This window comes from Glycine soja, unplaced genomic scaffold (genome assembly GCF_004193775.1).
Source record: "Glycine soja cultivar W05 unplaced genomic scaffold, ASM419377v2 tig00106161_1_pilon, whole genome shotgun sequence".
NCBI lineage: Eukaryota > Viridiplantae > Streptophyta > Magnoliopsida > Fabales > Fabaceae > Glycine > Glycine soja.
The window spans coordinates 1-21595 of NW_021144632.1; the positions used below are offsets into that span (position 1 = coordinate 1).

The window sequence follows — 21595 nt, forward strand, 5'->3', positions numbered from 1 at the left end:
GCAATGTGCTTGAATGTACATCTGGTTTAAGCTGGGAACCGCTTGTCATGTGGCGTGCATTACGTCATGTAATAATACCAAGCATGGCCAACATTTGGCGGAGAAAACAATTGATTGCTTAGATTGGACTGAGGTTTGCTTAATTTCCCAATCTTTAACTTTATTGACCATGGAGAGCTTTTTACACAAATTTAATTCTTCACCTTCATTCTCATGAAGATTATGTTTAATTGTTTAATGTTGGTACTATTTTAACTGGAACCACTGCAGTTATGGCATTTGGAGAATTATTTAATATTAGCAATTTTTATGTTGTTGAATTTCCTACATGTTTCCTGAATTCAGTAACTCACCTTTCTGGATTGAGACTTGAGAGTTATTTCAGTGCATTTAATATTGTCAGTTATTGAATTCCATAGAGTCATCAGAACAGAATGTCCTTGAAATATTTTGTGAAGTACTGAAAAATTACAATTTTTTGGTGGATGGTTCCACTTTAAGAAACAGTTTGTAGATGTTCTGCTATCTGGGTCATAAAGAGATACCGGCCTAAGGTGGAATGTTGGTAACAAACGCACATTAGGGTGATAATTAGAAATCATTTTTCTGAGTGTAGTTTTTATATGAGTCTCAATTTAAGCCCTTGTTTCATGCTTTATGCTGTCTCTCCATCATTCTCAAGAAATATGGCTAGTGTGATCAATTTATCCTGCTACCATCATCATCATATTCATCTTCTTAGTCCTAGGTTTTGCTCCTTATCTTATCATCTTAGAAAATTTTATCTCAATGTTTGGCTGTTTCTTGTCCCTGCCCCATTTTGCTGTTTTTGCTTTGCCTGCCCAGACCTTTCTTGTTGCCCTTGCATCCTTTGGTATGTTTGTCTAGTTCTTAGACTTGCAGCATCTAGCTGATGTTGGGTAAAATGTACTTTTTATTTTTTTTAGTTTGTTGAAAATGTTATTTTCGATTTGTACTCATTCTGTTTTTCTGTTTAGTAATCAGACTAGAGTAAATCATATCTGCTTTATTTTACTGATTTAGTAATTCTTTACTGGACTTGTTTATTCAGTTGCTGCTGATTTCTGCATTTCTCTTTTGAGGTATTGGTTAAATGCAGGGGGAAATTAATATCCACCAACTTTTTACTGGCTATACAAATGGTCGTAGGGATTGGCTTGCTTGGCCACAGATATTGAAATTAAAAGATTGGCCTCCTTCTAATTTATTTGAGGAACAATTGCCTCGTCATTGTGCTGAGTTCATATCTTCCTTACCCTTCAAGGAATATACTGATCCTCACAAAGGTTCTCTTAACCTTGCTGTGAAGTTGCCTAATGGTTCTCTAAAGCCAGACCTGGGGCCAAAAACATATATTGCTTATGGATTTCCTCAGGAGCTTGGACGTGGTGATTCAGTGACTAAGCTCCATTGTGATATGTCTGATGCAGTATGCTCTATTTGCTTATTTCTTTCCTGGGCTGTTATTTTCAAGGATTTCTTCTAAATTATTTGAACTTTTTAAATAGATTTCATATTGGATGGTGTATAGTTTGTAGGATGTATAAAGTGTTGTCTTTGATAAGCCATTGCATTTCTCTGTTCTGTTTCTTATGAGTAGTTTGTGGCTTCAGTTCCATGTCAGTTTTTAAGTTCTGTGCATTGTCTTCAATTCATAAACTCTCATTTGATTCTATATTTGACGAGTTATTTCCCTGGTTGTTATAATGATTGACTGATAATTAGAAAAACTACTCTTGTTATGATAGTAGAATCATCACATTAGTATGTTTAAGGACTTGAAATGAATGATGCCTTTGGCTTAGAGAAGGCTTTAATTTGCGTATATATACTTATGTCAGTTGCATAGATTTTCCTGATCAAACATTTGTTAGTGTTTTGTATATTTTGCTGTATGTGGCCCTGAGTGCATGCTTATCAATGAAGGAAATGAAGCATTTTTTTTTAATAATTTGGCTGTTTTAGGTAAATGTGTTGACTCATATTGCAGAAGTGAAACTGGATTCTGATCAACTTACTGTCATTGAGAAGTTGAAGCAAAAGCATCTCGAGAAAGAGAAAAGGGAGCTACTTGGTGATGATCAGGATGGAGAAACTAATGTTGACATGCTTAATATAATTCATCTTCTACAATAAATGCTTTGGACAGGCAAAGTAGTGTTGAAGTCATGGAACAAGAAGGTGGATTATGTGATGGGAAAGAAGTTGATCAGTTTCATCAACCGTCTGGTAGTAATGAGGTTGCCATTGCTAATGAGGATGGTATTTCATATGGATCAGAGCTCATAGAGGTTGACAAAGTAAAAATAAATCAAGGTGATTTGTTGTTTGGGGGGGATGCTTCAGATGGTGCTCTCTGGGATACTTTTTGGAGACAGGATGTCCCTAAGTTGCAGGAATATCTGAAGAAGAATTTCAGAGAGTTTAGGCATGTCCATTGCTGTCGTTTAAAGCAGGGTAAATTATTAAAATGATTCAGTTATCTGTCTGAGTACTCCTTATCAACCTGAGTCATTTATAACAAATATTTTCACCTTTAGGTTATATTTTTAAATTTTAATATTTGGAGCTTTGCACCCTTATAACATTGACATTCTCCCATTCCCTTATTTTATTCTGATAAAAATTTCATTAAATATGCATGTCATAAAGGATTGGGTGAAGGATCAAGCTGCTAATAAATAGTTATTTAGAAAATAAAAAAAATGTTTCCGTGTTTATTTTATTATGTGGTAAGGAGCTTTTCATTAATATGACAATAGATGTCATGCAATTGCAACTGTGTTCGTTCTTTAAACAAAGGCTGGGAATAGCATTATAGTGCAATTACCAGTCCAAAATATTCATTAATTTTTCAAATAAATATGTTTTATAATTTGCAAAGTGAGAGAGTACAACTGGGAAATTGAGTGTATCCGACTAGACCGAGTTTCCCAGTTCTTACTGGTTCAGTGTTGGGTTGATTACATGGCACCGGGTTAGATGCATATCCGATTTGATATGTGACCCGAACCGGTGCTATGCCCGGGTTCCGGTTTAACCGGTTGGACTGGCTGGTCCAGTCTGAGTTTTATAACACTGCACACAAGATCCCTTTGGTCTTGAATCACAGACAGTACACTGCCCACTTACCTTGTACTGAAATTCAACATTTTATTAAAAGAACGAAGACAGCACGTTTGAACTCTATTCATGTTACATTAGGTAAAGTTTATGAATTGTTTTTACTCTTTTTATTACAGCTCTAACAAAAAAACTAATTCAAATTTAATTTATAATATTAATTTTTTTTGCAGGATGATTGACTTTTGGATGTATAGGTCTTTAAGCCTTTATCTTATTCTGCAATGACTCTGTGAGAGAGGAAGAATAAAAGGGAATGGAAGTTTGGAAAATTTTAGACTAGAAGAAAGCCAAGTTAGAGTTGAGCTTTTTAAGAACAAATTCTATCTCAAAATCAATTATAAGATGAATAAGATTTTTAAAATTTAAATAACCAAATGGTCTAGATCTAAAAATAAGCTCTATTTCACCTAGATATCTAGCTTTGATGGTTGCCGAACACCTTAGGTTTTGGGAAATTTAATTCATGTACCATAGAAAAAAGAAGAAAATTATTCATTTGCCAGGTTATTTCTAGTTGTTATGTTTATCTGTTGTATTTGTCTGAAGTTTGTCCTTGTTATGTTTGTCTCTTGTATTATCAGTTGGATCATGCCAATGAATTATCAAACTCCCTGAAAGAAAGTGCCAATATTAACACTGTTTGGGCATCGCTTATTGTTGAAGAATGCACAAGACTTGGTTTGATGGTGAGATGATCTGATAAATATTACATATGCACCAATATTAATGCATGATTCTGATTTATTCTTTTGTTTAGTATTTGTGTATTGCTCCTGGATCTAGACCTTCCCCTGTTGCTGTTGCTGCTGCAAGTCACAAATTAATCACATGTATTTCATGCTTCGATGAGCATTCACTTGCATATGATGCTGTTGCATATGGAAGAGGATCTCACATTCCAGCAGTATCCATTACATCATCAGGCACTGCAATTTCCAACCTTCTTCCTGCTTTATGTTTCATTATTTTCATGAATTTATTTTAGGGTAAAATACATTTTTGGTCCCCCTATAATGCTCAATCTGCAATTTTGGTCTCCTACATACTTTTATTTTTCACTCAATGTTTGACCATGGATAATCAATTAACGGTCAACTAACAGAAGAACCAAAATCGCTGATTTTGAAAAATAGGGGGACCAAAATTGCGGATTGAGCATTATAGGGGACCAATAGTGTATTTTAGCCTTTATTTTATTTTGAATGTGTGATGATTTATTAATTTCATTCCTGTGACTTGGTTTGTTGTCATTCTGTATGCTGTTGCTAATACATGCATTATTGGAGTTCAATTGGTTGCTTTGCTGGCTCTTTTTTTGCACTTAGTTTTTACTTTTATTTCCATCAACTTGATTTGTAGTTTTCTCTTAGAGTTTAATTCCCCTCAAGGTTTGAATTGTATTTGCTTTTAGAGTTTAATTCAAATTCACTAACTATAATAATAATCTGATCATAAATTATCGATTATGATAAGAGTATTGATTTTTATAATAATTATTTAAAAATCGTATCTAAAATAATTTTTTAGAATAAATAATACATAGTAAATCATTTATGCACTGAAATTTTATAAAAACTTTTTACGCTTTTATTTAATTATAAATTATCATATATAATAAGTCCGTTAACTTTTATAATAATTAATTTAATAATTTTTTATATGTCATCATTTCTAGTTAGTTGATTAAAAGTGTTATAAACTTTTACACTATTATTTAATCACAAACTGTCATATGTGTGATAAATTTATTGATATTCATGATAATTATTATTAAAGTTATATGATAAATATTTCTAGTTGATTGATAATATAATTTTCTTGCACAAACAATGTACATGCCTATTAATTAACTCAATATTAAATTAATTTACCATTTTTGTTTTTACATTTGACAGTATATCAAAATAAAACTTATGCTTTTATACAAAAACATGAGATCCTTAATGCACGTTGGTTTTATATTTTGTTATATTGTGTTCATGTATTTTTTTATTTTTTTTATACAGTGTTCATGTATTCAATATACTTAAAAATGAAACACTTTCATGCATTCAAGTGTACCAAACAAAATTCCAACACTATATTTTGGAGAAATATGGTTTCAATGTGTATTCTTTTTTAAATTTGTAAGAAGAATTTATTACTGTTTATGGTTAATATGGGCTGATATATATTTTTCCTGTAGGGACTGCAACCTAATCTACTAACTACTACTGAACTCTAATGCAGGTCAAGTCTGATCTGGCTAAAAATATCCAATCATTAGAACCAAACTCTAAATGTTATGTCTTGTAATGAGTGATTCTCTTACACTCTGAAGTATAACAATTTTACCTTATAAGAAGCCCATTATTCGCTTCAAGATTCTCTAGACCAGGTGTCTGACATGCCTTTTTGATATCTTTTCTGTTTTGTTGTTTTATTTACCATCATTCCCTGCTTCTATCATTTTTCATGTAATTTGGAATATTTAAAGTTAAATGGTCAATTCTTTTTTGTATCAGTTTTTACACCTTTGTGAATGAAAAAAGGGAATCTTTCATTATGGTTTGGTTGGGCCTTTCTCTTTGTTTCCTATAATCTAGAGGATCCTTATCTTCTTCTTGGGTTCTGAAAAAATAAAAACATCTACTCCCTCCTGTATTTATGCTTGATGTTATTTCCTGTGGGTTATGTGTCATGTCTGGTCTACGATTGACACATGGAAATCCAAATGCACTAGAGCTGCCCTCAAAAAACTCAATTTGGTAGAAGATAGATCTATTCCAAGGGTACAAGCTCATTTCTTTCCTAAGAATATGTAAGTTTTACTTGCAACTAGTTGTTACTTCCCTGAATGCCAATATTTGTTTGACATGTTTCTTTAGTTGATATTTGTCTTTTGCATTTTCTTTTCCTTGGGTCTGGTTAAATGTTAATGCTCAAAAGGCTATTTTCGTTATTGTTGTATTTTTTTTGTATTATATGCTAATATTTTAAGATTTAAATACAATGCAGTGCAAACTATATTTGGGCCAAGCCCATATACTTTCAATAGTCTAATTCTAACTCAATCCATAATAACTCTTTAACATTGTTCCCAAATCCCAAGTTTGAGCATAAATATTAATCATGCCTAGTTTGTTACAAATGAAATAACAGTGTTTTCCGGTCACAACCTTTGTGAACAGATCTGTTAGTTGGTCACTTGCCCTTATGTGGGAGGTAGATATAAGATTTTGTTGAACCTTCTCTCTGATAAAATGACAATTTATATGCTTATTCCTCTCATGAAAAACTGTTGTTGAAAGACAGAAAAACAAATACAACAGACGTTGGAACTGTGTCTTAACTACACAACAAAGTCTGCTTTATACAGTATGATTGCAATAAATATAATTATAGGAGATTTTATTCTTATATACATGATTTGATATGCCTATAAATCAGATTCTAATCAAACATGCCTATAATTACAAAGATCCTAATTAAATAAGGGAACAAATCATAAAAAAATATAAAAAGAAGAATGATTCTTAAGAGATCATCTAGGATATTCTAAAAATAGGGGGACTGAATGTCTTGATTTGGAAGAGGAATAAATTATTCAAGTTTGTTAAGATACAAATAATATTTTTGATCTCTTTAGGTGACTAACAAAATGTGCAGGTTGTGGAGGCAAGTCAAGATTTTGTGCCACTTATTTTGAGGCAAGTCAAAATGTGCAGTGGCTTTTAATATTTTAGAAAACTTAATGACCTTGGTTCAAATCCTATTTTGTGTTGTTTTTCTCTATTTTTATGTTCACAAACAACACAAAGTAGCGTAAACAACAAAAAAGTAATGTACTGGGCTGTGTGAGAAAGCAATAAACACTACTAAAATAATAGTATTCTACGATCTGCATTCAACAACAGTGGTTCCAAAAATGATGTTGTTTTAGAGGCGGTGGTATTATAGTAAATAAGAGATTTATTTCAACTACGTTTTTGTTGAAAACAACGTCATCTGCGCGTTACAAAAATGGGTTTAGTGGACACCGTTGTTGAACTGCATTATCCAAAGACGGGTTTTATAAACACCGTCTTTGAATCTGAAGTAAATTTTCATCTTTTTCCCTAGCATACTTGCACTCTACCCTAGCCCGCATTACCTCACTCATTTTGTGCCCTTAAGCTTGTCTCTCTAAGTTGGTTGCCGTCGTGAAGCACACCAGCACTGTCGTGGTTGTCGTCGACGATTTTACACTTCTAGTTTTGAATATATATACCCTAGGGTATTATTGTATACTACTGATGCTGTGTATTTGATACAGAAAATCGAAAAGAAAAATTGGATTCGAGGCCAGCACCTCCAGACAAGGTAAGAGTGGAAGGTAAGCTTAAGTTTTCATATCTCCATTGTGCCTTACAATTGCTTTATTTATACTAATTCCTTGGTAACATAATTTGACATTTTGTGCAAAGGTATATCTAAGGAATTATTGGCTAACAATTTATGGGTAAGCTTGTCTCCCTAAGGCAGGACCATCAACCATCTAGCAATTCTTCATTCCAGGTCAGCTTCCTTTCTCCCTTTCTTTCTTATACATAGTCTTATGGTGTACCCCTGGCCATCTTTGATTTTCCTTTTATCTGCACCCCTGGCTTCTGTATTTGGACCTCTGGTTTGTGTTCTCTGTTAACTGCCCCTTGTTCCTCAGCTTTTGTACCAGTATTCCGTATGGTGGTATAAAAATTAGAACAAAGGGAGCATAATGTTGTTTGTTCTTATTATGTTGTAGTTTTGAATTGTATAATGGTTTTTTTTAAGAGTGTCTATTATGCTAATGAAAAAGGATACGTTCACTGCACATTCAAAATTCATTTATGTTAATCACTAAATATGCATTATAATATTCATAATTAAATTCTTATGCTGCCATATAGTGCTCATCCAAAGTGATGGATGATGCTTTATTTCTAGCTTGGTCTTGGTTAAAAGCTAGAGAGAAAGATTTCAACACTCTTTTTAACCACTGGTCTACCAATCTTTCGGAGTCTTTTGGTTGAGTTGGGTTGGGTTTCCTGTATCTTCTGTGGTGGGGTCTTGGTTGGGTTCTTCTCTTTTTTGGAGGGCGGCACCATAGGTGTCTTGTATTTGTTCATCTTTCATCCGTACCTCTGGTACTGATATTTTTATATTAATACTATATATTTTCTACCTTCCAAAAAAAAAATTCATAATTAAATTGTGCCTTCCTCAATGTGGGAAAGAGGAAGGGAAAATTAATCACAATGTGGGAGGATGAAGTGGGGCCAGAATATGTAATGGTAATGGTTAGCAGACAAGTTATTTAGGAGAGACAAGATTCAACAAAGGCTGGAAAAGAGGAAGGGAAAATTAATCACAATGTGGGAGGATGAATTTGTGCGATGTAGCCAGTTTCCTTCTTTGATCCTTAAGGACAAGGCTGTAGCTCCAAGAAAGGGCCATGTTAGGACACATGGTTGAGTCATGGAGTAGACAACATAAGAGTTGGTCAGGAAAAAGACAGATCAGGAAGCTGGTTAGCAGGAGTTAGTGAGTAATGATGAGTTGGAACTAGTTAGTTAGACTTGGGCATTGTTGAGAGCAGGCCAGCCAGTCATTGTGAGTGGTGCCCTAACATAAATTAATTCACTTATTATTGATAGATCCTTCACTTAATTTTCTACACTCTTTTTGAAATTTGAAAAGAAGGAATGATTGTTTTCTATCCTCCTCCATTTCCGTCCAACCAAGCACACTGTAAGTGGAATGCATTATTATAACACATCTTTATTTGCCAAAAAGTCTTGATGCAGAAAAATGACAATATAGTACATACCATACAGCTATATGCAACATCACACATTTGGTTACCAAGGGTAGACAATTCCCAGTCTAGTATTCCAATTACTTGATCCTGCAGCAGAATGAAAACTTATCAGGCATAAGAACTGGCTTCTAAGATGCCAATGAATTATTATAAGTCCTAAATGCTAAATGTGTGTCTTGACACTGTCCAAACTCCAGAGTAAACTATACATGGCATTGAGAACATAAAGTTCTGTTTTTTTTTTTTTTTTGATCCATAGGAATTGAACTCTGATACAGGAGGGGGTATACAACAAGTCACGCACATTGCTCAACCAACTGAACTAGATCCGTTAGTATTTCTGTTTTTAAATTACAGCAGTTATGATACTCTAATTTTGAGCATGACCAGATCAAAATGCTATGCATTAATAGTAGAACAAACAAAAATACTTTTCAGCCAATGGAACTTTAGGAAAGTGTAAAATTTTATTATATGCACCTGCCATGACTGTTACTTTATGGACATGGGTCAGACACTTTATGGACCTGTCATGACTGTTACTTTCTTCTCCTGGAATGCACGTTTGCAGGGTATGTTCAATTCTTTTTGCATAATATTTATCATGTTTTGATTTGCTTGGCCTTGTATTTCAAATTGTGATGCTAACAAGTCTGAATTGCAACCCAAAAAGGCTAAAGATTAGGGATGTTAATAATGTAATGATATAATTGATGAAGTTGGGGGGTGGGGAGCCTTTGTGTCTACAACTTTTTGGCTTCCTGTTTTTTTGTCTGTATTGGATTAGCCTTTGTGTTGCACCTTACCATAGTATTTGGCTGGAGAGGAGAGGTCTTTTAAAGAATAGCTTGTTTGGTTCAATGTTTGGTGGGGAAGGGGAAGTGAAGGGGCTATCATCCCTCCCCTTATTATTTACTCCCATCATTATTTGAGGATTTGGGTGGACAGAAAAATACTTAAATCGTTTAGACTGTGAAGGAGCTAATTTTCTGACATTCCAAGGGAAATATGAAAAATAAAATGTTGCATAGAAACCAAACCTCTTCCAGCATTCAGGAAAACTTGAAAAGCTCATCTTCTTGCATGACTATGGTCCTCAAAGTAGTCATGCATATCTCAGGGAACACCAGTTTGTTTACATAAGATGGCATCTTTGTTTGACCACCCCAACTATAGTTGCAAACTTTGTCAACTTTGCCCTTGTTATTTTCTCCACTGTTTTGGGTGCCTATTGGAAACTATCCATTATCCAGCAAAGTTTTGGGTAAAAGACATCTCATTTCAGCCTTCTGTAAACATAAAACAAAGAAACAGAAAGTGTAATTACAGAAGGATGAAATTTCAGTATACATAACCAGTCTTCCTTTTGTGTTTTCTTCAGAGTGACTGTATTTCCTGGGAATCTCACTTTTGGTATCTTAATCATAGCAAAGCTCAAGGCTTACAATCTCTCCTAGAATATGTCAATCTTTCATTTGTCACAGTTAGGAGAATTTGGATTCTGGACCTTTCTAGTGGTTTCTCTAATTTGGATTCTTTCATGTCTTAACTCATTTTCCTAATTGAGAAAAGTTCACCATTGATAAATTTATTTGAAAATTCAAAGTTCTTTTTATGGAGAAGGCTTTTGCTTGGACTGAGGGATTGAATGGAATCAATAGTAGTGATTCTTGCATGATCAAATCTGATGTAGTTATATTTTTAATTTTACATTGTTTGATTGCTAATCTTTTGTAGAATAGCTATGAAGCATGGATACCTCTTTTGTTCAAAGTGTTGCCGTGTTGGGCAAATTCATCTGAGGAAATACCTGTTTTGTCACCTTTAGTCCCAGTTTCATTATTGGGTAGTTCAAAAGGTGAAGACCAGAAGCAGAAAGTTGTTACTAAGCAAGTAAAAGTTCAAGCGGTATTAAAGGCAATAAAACATGTTTGAGATGCCTTATCACTGATCGTGATTGATTGCTTTTGGTTTTCAAGTTGGTTTTCTTACATTAAGGGCATGCTTGATAAACCTGAAAAGTTATACATTGAATGTATTATGTTTGAAAAATTCTAATTTTAAGTGTTGACAAGTGCAGCAAAGAAAACCTATAGCATTTTGTATATCAAACATGACAACCAAAGTTTCCTATAACACTGCACTAAATTTTAATTTATTTTATTTTATCTTATTTCCTGTTTGTGACTCTTTGATATGTGAAATCACAAGGAGCTCTAACTAATCCAACTCAGGTTAGGTGGACCCATTTAAGGGGATAAAACTTTCCTAGTGCCTAATTTTTCTATTAACAAAGCTCAAACTTAATACCTTATTTAAATGAAACTAATCTTGTCACTTGGAACAATAGATGTTAACTTTTGGTGTTATCTTGATAGAGCATTTATTTTATTTAATTTTAACTTGCTAATCACATTTCTAGTATGCATGCTAAAGTGAACATAAGTATCATCACAAGTATGTTCAGCTTAGCAATAACATAAATATTGAAAAATTACAATGTTTTGTTACATTTATGTGGTGCCACTGCCTAGCTACTTGCTAAGAAACTTCTGTATTTTAACCAACATGTTATTTTGCAGAAAAGTTGGCATCTAATTTTTTAGCCATTGAAATGCCTTCCCTGGCTTGCTGTGGAAAATGTCTTAATTTATGGTTTAAGAAGGATCTGATTAATATCTGACTAGTTGCACATTTTACATACCTTGTTTTCTATGGTATTTTAGAGTCTAAAGAAGGTCAACTTGGTTGCTGCTCTGGTTCGTGGTACCTGCTTGTTAAAGATGCATCGATGCAGTTGGAATTGACAATAAAACGAGCAGCAAAAACTGTATATCAGGTAGTAACACTAGGTATTTTCATTGTCACCTCATTGGACAAGCTTGCAAAATCTATAATTTTAATTGCTTTCAAAGTTCCTCTGTGAATGCATCAGGTTTTGGTAAAAAAAAATAATTTAACTCATTCTTTGCCCCCTCCCCTAGCTCTTTTACTTTTTGTCATTGATCTCAAAGACCAGGTTTTCAATGAGGTTATATAAATTTTTACATGGGACAATGTCATGACAATGAGTAAGAAGGAATTGCAAATTCATTTCCTTATTATATTTAATTTTCTAATTTCATGATTTTTTCCTACTTATAACACCAATATCAAATTCTGTGGGATTCTTGCTCTTCCATGCTTTATGGTGGTATTTAACATAACCATTTTTTGATAATTTAGTATTTTTCTGTACGATTTTATGGTGACAATAACATTTTTTGTTTCATGATTGACATTAATCAAATCTTTTGGCTGCGTGCAGGGAATTCTGATCTCAAATTGTCCTCGGCTATGCAGCGAAATTCTTGACAAGTTGAACCACCCTTTTCTACCTGCATTATCTATATGCTTCCTTCCAGGTTTGTAACTCGAATACTACTTTAAAATAAGTAACAGAATGATTAGTATTTATCAATTAGAATAACTGGTAGGAACTTTAGGATCTCTTTAGCGATGACAGAGTTCCAATATGTCACATCACAACCTTTTTATCATAGATATCCTTGTTTTATAGATAATGACTTCACAAATTATATTGTCTTGAGCTGGACTATTGCCTTTATTTCCTATTACATTTAATTCTGAAGCTAAAGAGTAGCAAGGATTTTCACGTGGCTCCTTTACTATTTAATTTACTAAATTTGTTAAATATTTCAAACCTGCAGACCAAAACTCACGTTTGGTTTGATTACTAATTATTGTCCTAGAGGAGAACTATTCCTGCTTCTTGATCGGCAACCAACTAAGGTTCTCAAGGAAGATGCCGTGAGGTATATCATCCTACCATTGACAGATCCAGAATTTCTCTTTGATGTTAGAAAAAAATAGTCTAATATTTTATCAGAAGAAAAATAATATAAACTTCATTAAAAGGATATGAGAGAAATTGAAAACAATAAAAATTAAAAGGATAAAAAGATAACATTAGTACTAATTTATTTTCTCTTTCATCTTTTATAATTTTATAATTATCTTATGGTGTAGACATCTATTTTTTTTATGGGGAGAAAAAATAGTTTAGTATTTTCAAGTATATAATTTTTGCATGTTCAAATTGTTAAAGTTATCTACTCAATAGTAATAAATGTGCAGTGGCTTTAAATAGTTTAGAAAACTTAATGACCTTTGGTTCAAATCCTATTTTGTGTTGTTTTTCTCTATTTTTATATTCACATGTTAACAAACAACAAAAAGTAGCTTAAACCAAAAAAAAGTAATTTACTGGGCTATGTGAGAAAGGAATAAACAAACATTGGGCAGCGTGTGAGAGCAGTAGACAGGTGTAGGACTATGTGAAAGTAGATATAATAGACAGACCAAAGTATATTGGAAAGTGAGAGAGTACAACTGGGAAATTGAGTGTATCCGACTAGACCGAGTTTCCCATAGGTCTGTGTGAATGACCACTGGGTAGTGTAACGCGCTGTTCGTCGTTATGTCCATCATCGAGACCGCTACTGCACCGCTGTGGGTCTTCGCTGTTTGGCTGCTCCGCCGTGACCCACTCTCCACTTTCTTTCTCCGCCACGTGGGTTCTTTCCACCATGACCCACTCACCAACTTCTTTCTCCACCACTTGGGTTCTCTCCGCTGTCGGAGATCCCACGAAGCTACCCTCTTCACCACTCTCATCATCCTGGTTGGTCTCACTCCCCTTCTTGCCACCCGTTCTACAATGTTTACCCCTATAGTCTCCTCTGCTTCACTTTTCTGCCAATCCGTTGTTGTCTGCTGGATAATACTATTACCCATTGGTTTTTGTGAATGACCACTGGGTAGTATAGCGCGTTGTTCGTCGTGCTGTCCATCATCAAGACTGCTACTGCACCGCCGTGGGTAGTCGCTGTTTCGTTGCTCCACTGTGACCCACTCTCCACTTTCTTTCTCCACCGCGTGGATTCTTTCCGCCATGACCCACTCACCAACTGATTTAACTGTTTGTTGATTTATGATTTAACTATTGAATTTGTTGTTTGTTTTGGGTTAGGGGTTTTAAGGTTTTCATGTTTTGTTGAGGTGCAGGGGAATTGATGATGTGGTGGTGAGAATGATGTATGGGGAGTAGAACTACCAGGAGGATTGTTGTTGTTGAAGATGACAAGGGAGCTGAAAGAGGAATGCCGAGCTTCAATTCTGAGTTACCCAATTCCAACAACAACAACGCCTTATCCCACTAGGTGGGGTCGGCTACATGGATCAACTTCCGCCATAATGTTCTATCAAGTACCATACTTCTATCCAAATCATTAAGTTCGAGATCCTTCTTGATAACCTCTCTTATAGTCTTTTTGGGTCTTCCTCTGCCTCGAATTGTTTGCCTTCTCTCCATCTGGTCTACTCTCCTCACTACAGAGTCTACCGGTCTTCTCTCTACATGCCCAAACCACCTAAGTCTATTTTCCACCATCTTCTCTACAATAGGCGCTACTCCAACCCTCTCTCTAATAGCTCTGTTTCTAATTTTATCCTGTCGATTCTTACCACACATCCACCGCAACATCCTCATCTCCGCTACACCTACTTTAGTCTCATGTTGGCTCTTGACCGCCCAACATTCTGTTCCGTACAAAATCGCCGGTCTTACCGCAGTCCGATAAAACTTTCCCTTTAGCTTGATCGGTACCTTTGCATCACATAACACCCCGATGCTTTTCTCCATTTCATCCATCCTGCTTGAATGCGATGATTCACATCCCCTTCAATTTCTCCATCATCCTGTATTACAGACCCAAGATATTTAAACCGTGTGACTTGAGGGATAATATGGTCTCCTATTTTCACCTTTGAGTTAGATACCCTCCTACATTTGTTGAACTTACATTCCATATACTCCGATTTGCTTCTGCTTAGGCGAAAGCCATGTGTTTCTAGAGCTCGTCTCCAAGTTTCCAACCTCTCATTCAACTCCTCCCTCGACTCTCGAAGGAGGACTATGTCATCTGCAAAAAGCATGCATCTCGGCGCTATCTCTTAGATTTGTTCCGTGAGGACATCCAGAAATCTTGCAATAGTTCCTTGATAGGGTTTGCAATAGTTCCTTGATAGGGTTTGCATATGTGGAGAAATCTTGTTCATTTGTTCAATCATTTTCTTTACTTTTTGCTGAATTTTCGTTGTGAATGCTTTGTTTTACTTATTAGTTGCTCACTCGTGTGGTACATAAGATGTTTGTTGTGGTTTTACATTGAGATGTTTTTATTAGCCCTTTAATGATGTTGGATGATACTTAGAATATTTATAACATTTTGATATTTGTGGTTGCTTGGTTTTCTTTATTTATGAATAAGGAATAAAATACTAAAAGGGTGATACTTAGAATATTTATTTTTTTTTTATTTTTTTGGGTCAGCAAAAAAAAAAAAATATATATATATATATATATATGGTTAGAGGTACCGTGATTACAATAAAATCCAGATAAATGGTTCCCAAGCCAGACTAGACAATTGACAGCAGTCTTGTTGGGAACCAAACTAGACAGCTTGGTTATACAACTATCAATACACTATGACTGCTACCCTTGTTTAAAAATAAAAGTCTCTCTAAGGTTAGATGACCACTGATTGTAATGAGATATAAAATCTTTCTCATAGTTTCTGAGCCACGTCCAAAGTAAAAATAGGGAGTCCTCCATCAGTTTGTTTCCGTTGAAAGTCCCACTTGATAATATAATCTTGTTCCTCAACTGCCATACAGACCATGTAAGAGCCACCCACCAAGACCTCCATCTAGAATATTTATAACATTGTTGTATTTATGAACAGGGTTGAGGATGTTACAAGAGTTTGGGATCCTTGCTGACCAGTGACCAGGGTTGAGGATGTTACCAAGAGTCGAATACCGTTGCTGCTAGAATGTATGCAGCTTTTCTTTGTAAATGAATTTGAGCTAGTTGTAAGATTGTCACAATAGTTTTCCTAGCTATAGGAATTTGTTGGTTTTGAGCCAATTGATGACCAATCATAATCTTCCAGGCTGAGAGGTAGTTGATTTGTTGTCTCTTTTAATGTGTAGGTCAAGGTAAAGAGAAACGTTATTAATTAGTATCCTTTTAAGGTAAAAAAAAGGAAGATTTTACGTTTAAGCGGAGCTTCACAAAGGTACGTAGCCTTTATGATTTAACTGTTTGTTGGGTTGACTTGGTTTTCTTCAGTTTTGTAGAAGGTACTAAGATGTAGGCATGCTAGATCCTTATTACTTGACTGTTGACTGTCCAAGCATTCTGGTAATACTGTAAGCCATACTCATTTCAAGCTTTTTGGTAATACTCATTTCATAACGGCACTTAAAATTTTTTCAGTTGGATGGAAAGGCTACTTGTGTTTTACTTATTTCATATGGCTTATACTCATTTCATATGAAATTAACAAATATCTAGAAATTTTGTTAATGAAAGTCCGATGACATTTTAAATCCAATGTACATCATTCCACAGGAGACAAAGCTATTGATATAAGGAGTAAGCACTACACATTGTGCTATGAGGAGCACTTCATGGAACAAGAGAGAATTGCAATAAAATTCCATTCTTAGCATGCAAGTCACTTTTCTGATCCATTCTATGTTAGTATCACATCACAACGTAGTCTGTAATACAGATGAATAGGAAAGCAGGTAACTTAATTTCCCATATGCTAGAGAGTTGGAAAATTTAAGGCTGGCTCACCTTTGTCTAGGAAGAAAATGACATTCTTACTTCTAAGTATGCAAGATGTTATACATAAATAATAACTCCAGAGAAATACCTTTAATATCTCAATGTTTGTTAATTCATTCGCCCTGTCGCTAAGCAATCTTAGCATCTGAATAAACCTCTCTGCGTACAGATTTACCATTAGCTGGAATATGTCGTATCTGCCTTACTTAGAAAATGAATTAGAACAAATAAAACATGTACATAAAGAAACCCTCTACCAATAAACACTTGTTTAGATTAAGTGAAATGTGTAGTTTGACTCAGATAGGCTCAAGCATGGGTTTAGAAGAAATTTCAATTGTTGAAAAGTATAGTAAGTCGTTCATTTAGTGACAACATAACAAAGTCACAAATTTATGCTGAAGAGGTCATTTAAGTCTGCAATATTGATAAATGAATGATAACAAATTCTCTCCCCAAATCATTTCTAAGAGATTTAAAGAGGATTAGGGGATTGAAAAATGTAGTATAATTCAGTTTCAGATGGCAAGTCTTCAAAATTTCATGACTCCTGACTGTGTGAACTGTGACTCCATTTTGTATAGTGCGTACTTAAGGTAAGGTTCATAATTTTTTATAATATTTGAAGATGGGGTGATTCTTTTAATTATTTGTGAAAAAATAAATCAAAAGTCTAAGAAGAGATTACTTTGTCTATCCTAGTAATTATTTGTGAAAATATATTCTTGTTATAGCCTTTCTCTCAATTCCCTTGCTCAAAATATGAACAAAACAATACTGATGAGTTGTGTAACGTTATAAGTCATCGGTATTTGAATTTTAAAGTTCTTCAGTTTCTTATTAGTTGTTACATGTCTGGAACCGGCATTGTGGGCATAAGGATCTGAAATCTGGTGTAACTAAATTAGAGTATTCTTCATCCATCTAGTTCAGCTTGAAGTTGCAAGTAACTTCCAAAGGCACTAGGGTAGAGACAAATTTGCATCAATGCATGGCATCTAGCATAAGTTCTTCTCTATACAGTTTACTGTTGTGCATCAATGCATGGCATCTAGCACAAGTACTTTTCTATACAGTTACTGTGTTGTGTACTCTTTCTCAGTGCATGAAGACAAAAATTGGAATTTACTGTTTCTTGCTTTATTTCATCTGTAGATGAGGACACCACATCTATAAATTGAAGTTCTTGCAGAGTTATATGCAAACCAATGAGGTTGTGAGGGCCATTGTTATATGAAAGTTGAGGTAAGGATTTTTTGCATATTTCTTTCTGTTCTTTATTTTTTGGGTTTTTCTCATGCATAGTAGTATGAAGAATGATATCATGTGAATTCATGTCCTGGTCTTCAACCTTCGTATATAGTGATTTATTCACCCTCTCCTCCAGTTCTTAGTTTGCTTATTGAAATAGAAGGTGCTACTATCATGTTGGGGTGTTGCATAATCATGAACCAGAACCATGATATAATCCATGAGTGCATGGTCTCCAACATCGTGCAACAACTACAACCATGACATAATCATGTGAATTCCTGTCTTGGGCTGTTTTCTCCCTCTATAATTACTTAAGCATAGTATCCTGACCTTTACTTTATGGGATCTGTAGTAGCATTAAAGTTGTAGTGTTCAGAATTTGTGCAGGCTTTCAAGTAGAGGTTTTTTCTTGATCATTGGGGATAGATAACAATAAGTAGATATGAAGTTCATGAAACTTGGAACAAGGCCAAATACTTTCTACAGTGAATAAGCTACCAGGTATTTATTTGATCTTTGGCCCAAGAGTGGTACAAAACCTATTAAAATGAGTATTTTTTTAGATATAAGGACTAAAATGTATAGATACAGAGACAAAATAAATAAGGAATTGAGGGGGAATAAATGTTCAATGTGTTCTTATTTTTTTTTCTTTTTTACTTTACAAATCTCCTAAAGCACCATGTACTACGTTATTTCTTCATTTCCATATCTAAACATTCAGAACCTACTCGCAGATGATATGGAGGAGAGAGAGCCGCTAAAATTCCCGACAAAATATAACATTCAAATGGGCATGAGGTGGCTGATTCAGGGTAGCCAGTCAGGGGATTCATTGGTGTTAATTTAAGTATCATTATATTCATTTTTAGATTTTTAGATTCTTAACAGGGAGTATAGATGTTTTGTGTTTTACATTTTTAGTACAATTAATGTGTAAGGCTTTGTTTGTTATTGTTCTTGTTGTTGTTTGTCGTGAGTGATCCGTGTTTGGTAGATTGATGAATTTCAGTTGCCTGCTGATCTGTGTAGTTAATGTCATCCGGTAAGATAAATAAAAGTTGTGTTGTTGTGTGTGGTAGAGTAATTGGTGTAAGTGATTTTTGTGGTGAAAGTTTTGTAGCTCTGGCTAGTGTACATACTTTTTGTTTTAGTTTCTGAATTTTGAAGTGTGACCAGGTGGTTTAAGTGCAACTTGTGTAAGTGATGTTTTGGGGCAAGTGTTCCTGAATTCTAAACGCTAGTTTAGTATTGAGTTTGAGGAATGAATACTGGTTTAAGTGCATGTTTTATGTCTCACCTTGTGCCTGTTTTATTTCTCACCTTGTGCCTGTTTTAAACCATTTATTGACTACTTATTTTGTTCTCCAGACTGTTTAGATAGGCAGTTGGGACCGAGGCTTCTTGGGAGGACTAATGATTCAGGGATAAATAACAGGTTGGTCAATCCTTTATTATTTGGCTGTCTGTGCAAGATTTACATACAAAACTACTTCATACCAGGATCCTATTGTAGAGGTAAATTAATTATTACCCTTACATACATAACTATAGTTATTGATTATTATTTTGGTAAAACATATTTGGCCGCCGTTCATGTTGTAATCATCTTTGAAGGCCAAACTGAACCCTAGCCTTTCTTTTTTCCTCTCTCTTTGATTTTTCTATGTGTTTCGTTTTCCCCTCTCTTTGCTCCTGTGTGGTTGGAGATACAACATGCTTGCAGTGTTCAGTTAGTAGCTTCTGAATTCTGATATTGATCACTTGCAATGTTCATGCTGCCTCTGTAGTTTTAGAGATATTTGTTATTATGCATAATTTATTTTTCTTTAAATTCATCAGATCTATCTTCTTTCCCTCACTCCTATGTTGGAAATAGAAGTCATGTAAAGCTGTTTAATCTGTTTGCATGCTCCTGATTATGAGATGTATACTGAAATTATAACCTAGATTAACTATGAACGTGCTGTTATAATCATCTTGAAATTGAAGATGACCATAGCAAGTTGTAATTCATTGTGATCAAGGATCATGTGAATGATTTGAATATTTCCTCTACTTCCAGTGAGCCCTGATTGTCTTCTCCAGCAAAGCTCAACTGTAGAAGATTCAATTTCTTTCAAATTTTCTTATGGTATAACTGAATCAGTTCCATGCTCATACACTGAATTTGTCGAGCGACTGGTGCTGCCGCAATATAAAAATTTACTTGACATAGAGGTAAGCATCATTCTTTCTTTTCAACATCAGCTTTCAACTTTTTATCATAATTCTTATCTTTGGTTGTTGATGATTAGGACTAATTTTATGACCAGTTTTTTTGGTTACTGGTGAAACTGTGGACTACTTTAGGAATTTGAATGACCTGCTAATATAATATGTATTGTAAGACATTTTTCTGAAGGATTTACTGATCCTTGTTTTGTTTTTAACTAATGGAGCAGGTTAAAGAGTTCCATAGAAGAGATGGTTTTGAGGTAGCAAGTGCTGACAAGATGGCTAAGTCATGCATGGTTTATTTTGAAATGCATCTATCCCTAAGGAAAAAAATAATTACAAAAGCTTTTAATGGTAGTTATAGTATCTACAAGGAAACTTTTTGTAACCAGGTCTATTGCCTTTTTGTTTGAGTAACTGGACATGCAGGTACAATAATTGTTGTTGAAGATGACAAGGGACCTGAAAGAGGAATGTCGAGCTTCAATTATGAGTTACCCAATTCCAATTCATGGTAAATTTTGTCTTTGCAATAGTTCTTGGATTAGGCTTTGCATATGTGGAAAAATCTTGTTCATTTGTTCAATCATTTTCTTTACTTTCTGCTGAATTTTCGTTGTGAAAGCTTTGTTTTACTTATTAGTTGCTCACTCGTGTGGTACATAAGATGTTTGTTGTGGTTTTACATTGAGATGTTTTTATTAGCCCTTTAATGATGTTGGATGATACTTAGAATATTTATAGCATTGTGATATTTGTGGTTGCTTGGTTTTCTTTGTATATGAATAAGGTATAAAATACTAAAAGGGTGATACTTAGAATATTTGTAACATTGTCGTATTTATAAACAGGGTTGAGGATGTTACAAGAATTTGGGATCCTTGCTGACCAGTGACTAGGGTTGAGGATTTTACCAAGAGTTGAAGACCGTTGCTGCTAGAATGTATGCAGCTTTTCTTTGTAAATGAATTTGAGCTAGTTGTAAGATTGTCACAATAGTTTTCCTAGCTATAGGAATTTGTTGGTTTTGAGCCAATTGATGACAATCATAATCTTCCAGGCTGAGAGGTAGTTGATTTGTTGTCTCTTTTGATGTGTAGGTCAAGGTAAAGAGAAACGTTGTTAATTAGTATCCTTTTAAGGTAAAAAAAAGGAAGATTTTACGTATAAGCGGAGCTTCACAAAGGTACGTAGCATTTATGATTTAACTGTTTGTTGGGTTGACTTGGTTTTCTTCAGTTTTGTAGAAGGTACTAAGATGTAGGCATGCTAGATCCTTATTGCTTGACTATTGACTATCCAAGAATTCTGGTAATACTAATTTCATATGGCTTATACTCATTTCAAGCTTTCTGGTAATACTCATTTCATAACGGCACTTAAAATTTTTTCAGTTGGATGGAAAGGCTACTTGTGTGTTACTGATTTCATATGGCTTATACTCAATTGGATGGAAA

At 34.5% G+C, this 21595-nt stretch overlaps 1 protein-coding gene and 1 long non-coding RNA gene across 8 annotated transcripts; both read left to right on the forward strand.

The window, feature by feature from the left end:
• Positions 1–72: 72 nt before the first annotated feature.
• Positions 73–4438, forward strand: LOC114404744 (lysine-specific demethylase JMJ25-like). 6 transcript variants are annotated; one of them, XR_003665135.1, is made up of 5 exons: positions 641–1450; positions 1987–2478; positions 3318–3341; positions 3729–3833; positions 3905–4438. XR_003665135.1 is itself a non-coding variant. In XM_028367570.1 (4 exons), exons 2-3 carry the CDS (start codon positions 1115–1117, stop codon positions 2155–2157), a joined length of 507 nt encoding a protein of 168 aa, XP_028223371.1. In that variant the 5' UTR covers positions 73–133; positions 1104–1114; the 3' UTR covers positions 2158–2478; positions 3729–4438. The 6 variants fall into 6 exon arrangements, 3 of the variants coding, with proteins under 3 accessions (XP_028223371.1, XP_028223372.1, XP_028223370.1); XM_028367570.1 differs by lacking the exon at positions 3318–3341 and adding an exon at positions 73–133 and having other exon boundaries at positions 1104–1450; positions 3729–4438; XM_028367571.1 differs by lacking the exon at positions 3318–3341 and adding an exon at positions 117–133 and having other exon boundaries at positions 1073–1450; positions 3729–4438.
• Positions 4439–5039: 601 nt separating this feature from the next.
• On the forward strand, positions 5040–21290 carry LOC114404743. Of its 2 annotated transcripts, XR_003665130.1 has the most exons (17): positions 5050–5947; positions 6796–7683; positions 9225–9295; positions 10703–10823; positions 11692–11804; positions 12273–12369; positions 12676–12780; positions 15775–15866; positions 16025–16030; positions 16164–16243; positions 16446–16624; positions 17823–17912; positions 19293–19359; positions 19987–20141; positions 20366–20652; positions 20990–21081; positions 21239–21290. It is a non-coding gene; the product is annotated as an uncharacterized LOC114404743 (long non-coding RNA). The 2 variants fall into 2 exon arrangements; XR_003665131.1 differs by lacking the exons at positions 19293–19359; positions 19987–20141; positions 20366–20652; positions 20990–21081; positions 21239–21290 and adding exons at positions 18298–18422; positions 18659–19286 and having other exon boundaries at positions 5040–5947; positions 16025–16624.
• The last annotated feature ends 305 nt before the right edge of the window (positions 21291–21595 follow it).

Coding starts and splice junctions, on each gene's coding strand:
- LOC114404744 (XM_028367570.1), top strand. CDS start 1,115: ATGCAGGGGGAAATTAATATCCACCAACTTTTTACTGGCTATACAAAT. Junction 1,451..1,986: donor ATTGTGATATGTCTGATGCA/GTATGCTCTATT, acceptor TGGCTGTTTTAG/GTAAATGTGTTGACTCATAT.